Source organism: Vollenhovia emeryi, unplaced genomic scaffold, assembly GCF_000949405.1.
Source record: "Vollenhovia emeryi isolate VEMERY1.0 unplaced genomic scaffold, V.emery_V1.0 DF939164.1, whole genome shotgun sequence".
Lineage (NCBI taxonomy): Eukaryota > Metazoa > Arthropoda > Insecta > Hymenoptera > Formicidae > Vollenhovia > Vollenhovia emeryi.
Genome location: NW_011967202.1, coordinates 541719 through 552292, shown reverse-complemented (window position 1 = coordinate 552292; position 10574 = coordinate 541719). Strand labels below are relative to the sequence as shown.

The 10574-nt window shown below is 36.5% G+C and overlaps 1 protein-coding gene across 1 annotated transcript in view; it reads left to right on the top strand.

The window, feature by feature from the left end:
• Positions 1 to 1730, top strand: part of LOC105564472 (luciferin 4-monooxygenase-like) — a 5784-nt gene extending 4054 nt beyond the window's left edge. Inside the window, exons 6-8 of the mRNA XM_012016862.1 lie at positions 293 to 514; positions 611 to 840; positions 959 to 1730. Coding sequence (XP_011872252.1) covers positions 293 to 514; positions 611 to 840; positions 959 to 1117 — 611 coding nt within the window. The 3' untranslated portion in view covers positions 1118 to 1730. The remainder of the gene's footprint in view (positions 1 to 292; positions 515 to 610; positions 841 to 958) is intronic.
• Positions 1731 to 10574: the final 8844 nt, after the last annotated feature.

Genomic DNA, 10574 nt, shown 5'->3' with positions numbered 1-10574 from the left:
TATTTTTAACTATAATCTGACTATAATATTTTTCAAAACTATCTGTCACAAATTTTACCTTTTACGTTTTTTAACATGACCACGTCAATTAATATATTTAAAATTGATAATAATAAATAAGTTAAATTCTGACTCTTAAAAATGCTCTTTATTCCAGTAACTTAAAAAAAGAAAATTGATACTTACTAAAAAAATTAAATAGATATTCTTGAAATTATTTACGCAAGGGTGAAATCTCAAGCTGTTTTCTTGTTAATATTTTATTAATGTAACCATTAATGCTTCGTGCCAGGATCTACCGATTCAGCAGGTGAACTCACTGGTCAAGATGAGGACAGTAAACCGGGATCGATTGGTTATCCCGCACATAATGTTCAAATAAAAGTGTCGGATACAGAAACCGGCAAAGCCTTGGGAGCAAATAAAATTGGAGAAATTCGTGTTAAAGTGCCCTTCGTAATGAATGGCTATTATAACAACCCCGAGGCAACCAAAAAAGCTTTCGATTCTGACGGTATGTAATTGAAACTCTCGATCGAAACTTTCAGTCAGCAATATTTAGATGACCAACAAGTGCTATAGAGAAACAATAAATGACCAAAATCGACAGGTTGGTTATGCAGTGGCGACTTGGGATTTTACGACGAAGACGGAGAACTCTTCGTCGTTGGTAGAATATCGGATTTCATTCTCTTTAGATCGGTCAACGTTTCGCCCGCGGAAATCGAAAGTGTTTTACAGAATCATCCCGCAGTACTTCAAGTAGCGGTAATAGGAATACCTCATGAAATCGACGAACAGCATCCAATGGCTGTCGTCTCTACCGTGCCAGACAAAACGGTAAGTATTTATATTATATTATATTATACACTAAACACACGTCAAGTATTTAAAACTACTTTTTGGGATAATACTAGCAGCGGACATCATATTCATTTATCAAATGTTCTGTTCACAGGTAACGGAGCAAGAACTTATGAGTTTAGTGGAAAAGAATTTGCCGGATCACTGCAAACTCCGGGGTGGTGTCAAGTTCATGGATCAACTTCCGCATACAATTACCGGGAAAATCGCGAAGAAACAGTTGCGAAGTATTTTTTCGAGTTACTTGCGTTGAATTATATACATTATTAAAACATCGTAAGCACGTAAATCATCTTGTTGCTAGAGATTTTTAGAAAAATGAAAATAATATTGTAACTCACACGAATAGATTTATTATCGCTAGTAATATAAAACCAATGATATAGCTTTTTGAAACGACCTACACTTGCTAATGTTTTTATTTAAAAAACCAACGACGTTTCGGTCCCGGGTTCGGACCCTTCTCAAGTATTCTTTTCACACAATAGCCATTGATCTCGATCCGACATCTCGACGAACACCCTCGACATTTTTACTCGTGTCACAAAATTAACGACGCAACCAAAATTGACTTTGCACTCTTCAACCAAAGAGTGCAATTATGTTTTTATCAATATCTTATTAACATAACGATATTGGCCAAACGAGCGATATGAGATCAATGGGAACGTCGTTGGTTTTTTTAAATAAAAAAATTGGCCAGTGTAGGTCGTTTCGAAAAGCTATATCATTGAAAATAATAATTTTAATACGCATAAAGTAATCTAGACAGAAGGAATGTACAAATTATTAGAGCATATTTACGCATGTAAAATTGATTTGTAGAATTACTGATTACTAATAAACAGAGTTACTAAAAGTATAAATTAGTAGTGCGTTGTTTCTGCGTACGAGTACTTGGATTGAACTGCGCCGTCATGAATGTTAATTATATCCGAATCGCGAATTCAACCATCGAATTTCCGTCATGAACAATCCACGAGACACGAGAAACGTGACAACTGTGCAAACCGAATAAGAAATACACAAATATATATGTATATGGAGCATAATTACCGATTATATCAAAACATTTATTTATAACTAAGTAAAGTTTAACGATGGTATTAGATATGTAATTTCGGTTGTCTTTCATTAACATCTAACGAACGAAAACATGGACAAAGACAGAGATTTACAACTCTTATATGATTGTCACCGATATTTTGTAAATCGTTCCTTTTTTTTACTAAGTTTTGCCACTGGTCCAGCTAAAATTTCTTAACTGTGACTCTTTCTTTCAAGCAATTTGTCCGCGGAAAGCAACATTTTACTGAATTTTCTTATCTGCTTCAAAACTGATCTATCGTGTGCGTCCTATTTCATTTTTCTATCACGTGAAAGATATTGTTTCTAGACAACTTGCTCTTTTTAAAAGCCTGCACTTAAATGAAGATGATGGTAGTTTTTGACATACTTAGACATGTTTTTCGAATATACGAACCAACAAATAATTATTAGTTCTAAAACATATTTTCTTAATATCTCCAAATCATTTAATCTGCTCCACAGTAAAGTTTTCGGTATATGACATTGTTATTGGATGAAAATTGATACCGTATCTAATCGTATTATCTAGTCGTAGTAATTTTGAAATGGATAAATATCGATAAATTACCCGATAATGTACGTCTAAATCGTTACTGTTATCTCAGTTATACAGGGTGTCGGATTCGATTTGGACCACTCCAAAGATTATAGTAGATTGGGTTAAACTGAGAAGAAAAGTTATATACCATTTTACAAAATCCGTAATTATTATCGCGTAATTAAGAAAAACGTCTGAGCCAATACGTGCACGGAGGAGCGAAAGACCGGACTCGGCAGACATGCAAAATGGTGTATTTGTTGACATTTCTCAAGATCCGATAGCGAGAGGTGGAGTCACGCATCGATCGATGAGAGACGAGGGCGAACGGCGCGCAGCGAGCGAACGCGCGACATATGACACCGCGCCGAAAAAGTTTTTCTGGTGGTAGGAGAATAATACACCATTTTGCATGTCTGCCGAGTCCGGCCTTCAGTTCCTCCGTGCACTTATTGGCGCAGACGTTTTTCTTAATTACGCGATAATAATTACTAATTTTGTAAAATGGTATATAACTTTTCTTCTCAGCTTGACCCAATCTACTGTAATCTTTGGAGTCGTCCAAATCGAATCCGACACCCTGTATATTCTTAAACTCAATTGTATACAGAACTTAATTTGCCAATTTTTACAACCACGCATTATTTTTTGCCTAAAGTTTTCTTCGTGTGTGAATATTTAATGTATCATTTATTTATATATTAATATATTTACTTATTAATATTTAACACATTGGCCTAAATTCTTTTTAACCATCTTTGGCCGTGTCGTACTTTTCAGAAAAACAGTGTCGAAATATTCTTGATCTGTTCATTGTAACGTTCTAACAAGTCGTTTCGTGGCTGTACTGACAATGAATAGTGAAACAACAAGACTGTTATGCTTGCTTGCTGTTGCTGACGTTTATCATTCGTACACGGAATTTCCGTTGCTTATCTGTTGCTATCAGATAACGTGAAATAAGTTCTAAAATTTGGACAACTAATAGAGATCATAAACGGTGATATCTATTCTCTAATCATAAAGACGTAATAAATACATACGCACGTAAAATATCAAACGAACCAATAAAGATCTGCTTAATAAAATAGTAAGAATTAAACAAAAAGCTTTTTTAATAAAGGAGTATCGTCTCAAAAAATTTAATACTTATTTTGTTTCTATCATTTAATGATATAATTATTTTTAATTGTAATAAGTGCTTTAAGGATAATTATTTATTATTTACGTAACTTATTTACATTATTCAAATTATTCGACAAGCTGTGTCGATATAAAAAACAATTCATCGAGATTAAACATATGATAATACAACATATGATTTAAAGTAATAATTATCCCTCACTTTACATGATATTATGTAAGCACTTATAACATCAAATAAAAATTAAAATATAAAATTATCATTGTTATAGTAATAATACATTTGTTACGTCAGCGTGCATCAGCATTACTATTTAGCATTCTTGATACGTTTCAATTAGAACGTATTAAGCGATTAAACAATATCTTATGAAAATTTTGGTTAAAACATTCGTTTAATAAAATTACAACAATTCTATTTGATATTTTTATGCCAACGAATATTGTGTATTATTACATATAATTTTCTTTCGAGACATACTTCAAGATCGATTACGATCGTTATACGTCACGTAAAGGCATACAATCTAAAATATTTCGTTCAAACAAGCTTTCTCTTCCTTTTGTCTCTCCTATAAATCGCCTCTCTCTCTCAATCCTATTTTTCTTTCCACCTCCTCTCATTTCGTTTATTCGTTCCTTCCGTTCTCCTTCACAGTGCATAACTCGACGGGTTATCCATATTATTCAATGGGATTAGCGCCATGATATATTTTCGCGAGATTATGCAATGTTTTTTGCCACATCTTATTTCGCTTCGTTCGAAACTATGAAATTCAGAAACTTAATATGTTCGAAGAACATTTATATCTTGAGGAAATACCCCGACGTCACGTCGCGAGCAAATTGTCGCCGAGATCAAATTATCAATGAACAATCGAAACCGATATTGATAACGTCAAATGGTCTACCGTTCATTGTTGCTAAAAGCATGCTTCCTTTTGTCATTTATCTTAAGAGTCTGGACGGAGCATCTTACGGGAGAATATAAAAGCGCATCACACAGAACAACAATACTTTCCCGGTTAGATGCGCCGCGCATGTTTTTACATTTCTCCAAAGGAAAGAGTTACTTCCCGCTAATGCCTCTCAGCGGCATGCATATTTATTATTCGAGAACCGAGAGATGAAGATTTGCCGTCGCTCAAATCTCAGCGTTTCTCCCGTCCGATACCGCGGTGTATCTCCTCTCACCTAATTTTTGACAATATTAGAGATTCATAGTGAACTTTCAAGGTGCAACGACCTTTTATGAAAAGACGCTTGTGCTGCAATGAGTCTCAAGGATGGATCGATTGTATCTCGTTCGAACGGAAGCAGCGCGATTGATTTTTAATCCGAATGTTTCTTTTACAAACACGCGGGCGGAAGGCGATATCTTCGTATTTTTGACAAGAAGAAAGGACGGAAGACTCATTTCCGGAGAACTGAATTATCGCTCGTTTAATATACTTTTTATCTGACACATGTACTGCGAATATCAAGACAGACCCTTGCTCTCCGTTGAATTATCTTTTTCGATTAAATTCTTTTATGACGTTCTTACCCGAACGCGTTGTAAGAACTGCGAGCGGAAGGCGCGAAGGTTTTACAGAACATAACGGAGACGTAATGGAAACAGCTGGCAGAAGCTTACAGCGATTTCCATAAAATCGAGCCATTAAGATCCTTGTACAGCCGCAAGCCCGAGGAGAGTAGCGGAAGCGAGAAATCAATATTTCAAGAAATAGAAAATATGAAATAATAACGCGCTTGTGTTTCCATTTAATTTTGTGCGTGTATTTCTTTTATATTTATTAAGTACCCGAGAAATTTATTGCTATCTAATTGCGAGTCTGATCAAAATTCCAGTGCCAATAAAAATTCAATCGTAAAAGGACCGTATACATATGTCACCTTGCTCTTTCTTACCAGAAGAAAATGTTTATTCAAGATACAACGACGCAGTCTGGTGGGATGCATGACTTTTTCAAGCGCTTCGATGTAAATTCCCGCGTGCATGTAGAACCGCTAAACAGAACGAATGGAGAAAAATAAAAATAAAATAAAAATAGAGAGAAAGATGCGGATTTGGGACGAGAGGCGCGGCAATTGCATGCGCAAAATGTTTTTCAATAAATCTGCACACGTTAGCGTGCACTCTTCACATCTTTGACTCACTCTTCCAAAGCACATTTTCGCTCTTTTATTGATACGCAAACGAACCAACCGCGAGCTCCGGTTCTCTTTTCTGTTTTTTCTCTTGCGCGAATCTACATGCAGCGTGTCCCGAACCGAGCTACAGATGCGACAAGGGAACCGCGACAGAATGTTTCATGCGGTCGGCAGAATGTTTTTCTAATGTTTTAGAATTCTTGCTCACGTGTTTCAGAAGTGGATGTAATCGAATCTATTATATTATTTTCCGATAAGCACATCACAAGACTTTATAAGATAAACGTAAAAGATTCGCATGCCTACATTCTTTTCATATATCTCTTTTCTTCTAAAAAATATATCCACCGATAATTCGTATTTCGAACGAGTATGCCAATGAAACAACGTATGAAAATAAAACTCATGTCGTGTATGATTTTATAAAAATGCTAATAACACAATATTATTTTTTATATATTGTACTTCATAAAAAAATCCTCGTCTTTGATGTTTAATTTCTGGCTTTCTAATTGTTAAAACATTCAAACTTCCTTCAACGCCGAGCACCAGCTGCTCTTACAGCGAAGTTAAAAGGAAATTACTAGTATGTCTTCATAATAAAAGAGAAAAATATATGAGTAAAGGCGTTAATTAAAAGAATAACTTTACATTTTCGCCTGTCCTAGAGATAATAAAATGCAGACATTCAATAAATAATATATTAAATGCACGGAACTTGTAATCAGCGACACGTAATCAGCACAAAGTGAATTTTAGAGAGTGTTAAGATTATCTTCTAATAGTGTTAATTATTTAATAAAAAATGTGGTGTTTAAACAATTTAAGCAATATATTTCAATAAAACTTTTGATGCGAAAAACTTGTCTAAAATTTACCAGAAGCAGTTTATAATAATTTAAAAAAAGTTTTTTCTTGTATATCCCGTATAAATAATAATTTGCACTATTACAAATTGATTTCACTGCCACAGCCGACGTATAAAAGCACAGGCACGTAAAATGGAAAAACAAATATATCGGGCACACGCGAAATTGAACGTCGCGAAACACTTTTGTTGTCAGGATCTTTATGGAAAATCCACAAGTGTATGTGCAATGAATCAAAAGCGAACTCGGTTGCCGGTCTCCCATTCGCACGCGCCAAAACGGCAATTCCATCGAACTTGGGCGGGAACCTTCGCGGCATTAAATTGGGTTATTCGTTTACCGAAATCTCCGGAGCCGTAAACCTCCCGGCGGTATCCATTTCCCATGATCCACGAGACCGAGAAAAATAAGACGACGTTATAAAAAATCCGTAATCACGCTTTCCCATATTCCTGGCCTATAAACTCTTTAATATTTTACGGTTGTGACTGCCGTTATAAGTTTTATCCACGAACATGCTGCCGTTTTCCTCGGGCAAAGTCGTATGGTTCAATTTTTATAACCGCTATTGATTCGCCGTAGTAGATAAGATCAATGCAATATTGCAACTTCGTTAACAATGAATCTTGATAAGTTACTCCTAAAATACTATTATTTAATTCATTAATTATTTGTTATATAGAGTCTAATACCAAAATAGTTCAATGTTCGTGAGTAACGTGATATAAATTTTCTAATGTCTGTGTCAATATTATCTAATTCTCGACCGATAAGATATTTCAAATACCACTTACGATCACTTTAGACACGAACCAAGTTATATACGTCGTAACAAATGTCACAACTGCGAAGATCTCGGTTTTCAAAGTATACGCGGGTCGCCAACAACTAAGCGTTAGCTGTTAAATATTCATACGGGCCCCGTCTACGACGCCATTATAATATAGTCTTAGCTAATTCAGCTCGTTATCGCCGGGAACCAGTTCGAAGTAATTCCGGCTCAGCGTACCAAGAAGACTTCACCGGCTATTACAATGCCAAGAGCAGAGAGAGAGAGAGAGAGAGAGAGAGAGAGAGAGAGAGAGAGAGACGTTTATATTGTGTCCGCATGGGCGAGTTGAAAAAAAGAGAGCAAACGCGTGAACGAAGGAGTATCGTCGAAATATATCTTGTTGTCTTTAACTAATTCGTCTTGCTTGTCGCGACTCGCCCATGTGAAATTAACAAGCTCGGCGGTCGAAGTTACGGAAGTACTCTTAGCCCGGTGATATTACGGACTTAAATTTTCGATGAGATTCCCCGTAATAACGTGGAAGTGTATTTTGGCGACATTGTGAAGTTACGAAGCAAGATTTCCACCTGTGATTATCCGATGTATGCGAATTTAATCTTACATTTATTAACCTATATAAGCGTCTTATCCCCAAAATTCGATAATTGATAAAGCCATTTGTTTCCCAGTTTTAGAACTTCTACTGCACATTGAAAATAACTCTAATAATTAGTTACGAAAAATATAGGTTTAGAAACGTAATGTTCCAACTTCATACAAAAATTGATAAGTCTTTAAGCTTTATCAACGTTGTCTATTACATTTGTGTCATATCGCAATCGATTACGTTGCTATCGACGTGGTTTTTCCGCTGGACTTTTTTCTGTTTACGTTTTCTCATTAATTATCTTATAGAAAGTCAATCAATTACACAACGCAGATCAAATGTTGCTCTCGAACGAATAACATTTTATTGATCACGTAGAGTTATGTTACGTGAATGTAACTCCTGTCTAGTTCTTCCAAAGAAATTATTTCTCTTGTCTTGTTTTAACAGCAAATTAACAGCAAATACATGAATCCTTTTTGTAGGAAGGAGTATTTCGTCGAGATTTTATATCGTTGTCGTAGCAAATATCAATTCGCATAATATTTACACGCGAGTTAAGTAAGTTTCATATAGGTTGCTAGGATCAAAGTTCGAACGTAGCTTTGTTGGGAGCGCAGGATCGCGGATGAAAAGCGCGTTCTAAAAAATACTTGTCTCACAAGGCCGTTTGCGCTATCGCATGTAATGCGAACATTTAATCAGGTTCGAAGCACCGTATTAAAGACAAAGAATGATCTACGCAAAGTTCGCAAAGAGCCGCACGAGCTCTGCACACGGTTCTCTGCATCACTGATGCATTTGGGCTAATGACACCGGCTGAATGAAACTCGGACGGATTATGAATGTTAGGTATCGCTCGTATCCCTTTGCACAGTTAAGCCTCAACTATGATTAGGATCAAACTCTTGCATTCACAGTACTTTAGGGCAGGTTTATATAGATTACTGCAGACCTACTCGATGTTCCGTAGCCTAGACACTTTCTGTCCAAAGTTTAAAGCTGATGCTACCGTTGTAAAAGGTATATCAGAAATTCCTAGTTAATTTGCACTGATAAATATCTCGAAAATATTCCTTTGTATTTCTATGAAGACAAGACCGCGTGCAAACCAATTGGAGAACGTGAATTTCGTCAAGTTGTTTAACGTTTAAAGTTACAGTCCAACCTCGAAGGCGCAATAAACGTGCTAATGTCGGAGGAGGAACATAGTACACAGTTTATATTTAATATCAACAGACAATTATGTAAATGTCGTGTTTTCGACATAAGTGGAATCGACTCGATATTACGAAACTTGGAAGGAAATGAGGCACCGTGAGTGGCACGGCGTATAACCAAGGCTTGATCGATGACTGTATTACGGCCTGGTCCTTTGGTACATGAGGCACTTGCGCGTCACAGATTGCCTAATCTCTCACTGCGAATTCGCGCCCCGCGTGACTAATGCCAGTAGCCGATTCAGTTTCGCGAAATCGCGGCTAATTACGATTTTACGGGGCCAGATATATTACCATGCCGCGCAGGTGGATTTCGTTAGGCGTGCCAGACAAATGGAATATTAATCGGAAATACGTGCTCACGTCCGGCATCACAAGGCGCGCCGCGTTTACCGGCCTCTACTAATAAATCTCGTTTCCTCTAGCTACGGACAATTGAGGCGATTGACGAATGTATCATTGCGTGGTTTCGTCGAAATATTTGTACGAGCGAACATACGTAACTTGGCACTGCTGCACCAAATAATAACGTCTAACATCTGTAATTATAGTGTCATAATATTAACTAATCTTTCATGTCACAATGTGGCCAGTGTTATTAATGCTATCTATAAATATATTTTGCAATACGCAATACTTTTGATATTTTCTTAAAAACGTTATCACTTTGTTGTACTTATTCTTGTAATTAAAAGTTAATAAAATTAATAAATGATAGATAAATGATATGCTTTTCCATCGTGAAATTAAAAAAACAACACGAAATTCACAACACACGTAATTGTTCACCGAAATATCAAAATACACTACACGAAAAATTACTTACAACTGAGAAAAGTGCTAAAAAAATTCTACTTTATTTCAACCGTACTACACCATCATACTTTGAAAGGCTCTACGCAGTTGTAACAGTAATATATAGTACCCCTCTTTCTCTCTCTCTCCCTCTCTCTCTCAGTATTTTCTTCCTCGATTCCTGATGTAACGAGATAATGGACCTCCTCCCGTGAGACACGAGTGTCCTTGTCGAGGAACGAAATTTATGATTGGATCGCACTCCCGAAGCAGCGCGTGTTTATCCGTCGCGGACGCTAGTAAGTCTAATGGGGTGTAAAAGGGCCGAGGATGTATACAGGGTGAGTTATAACATTTGTCCACGAGCTCGTGAGAAGGTAGAACGGATCGAGATGAACAGAAAAGTCCTGAAACATTTTGCAATTTTCGCAATAGTTAACGAGAAAAAAATTATCGAAAATCGTCGTCTTTGCCCTGCCCACTGTCCAATTCGAGCGCGTAGCGAGATGTGACCGCACGGCGA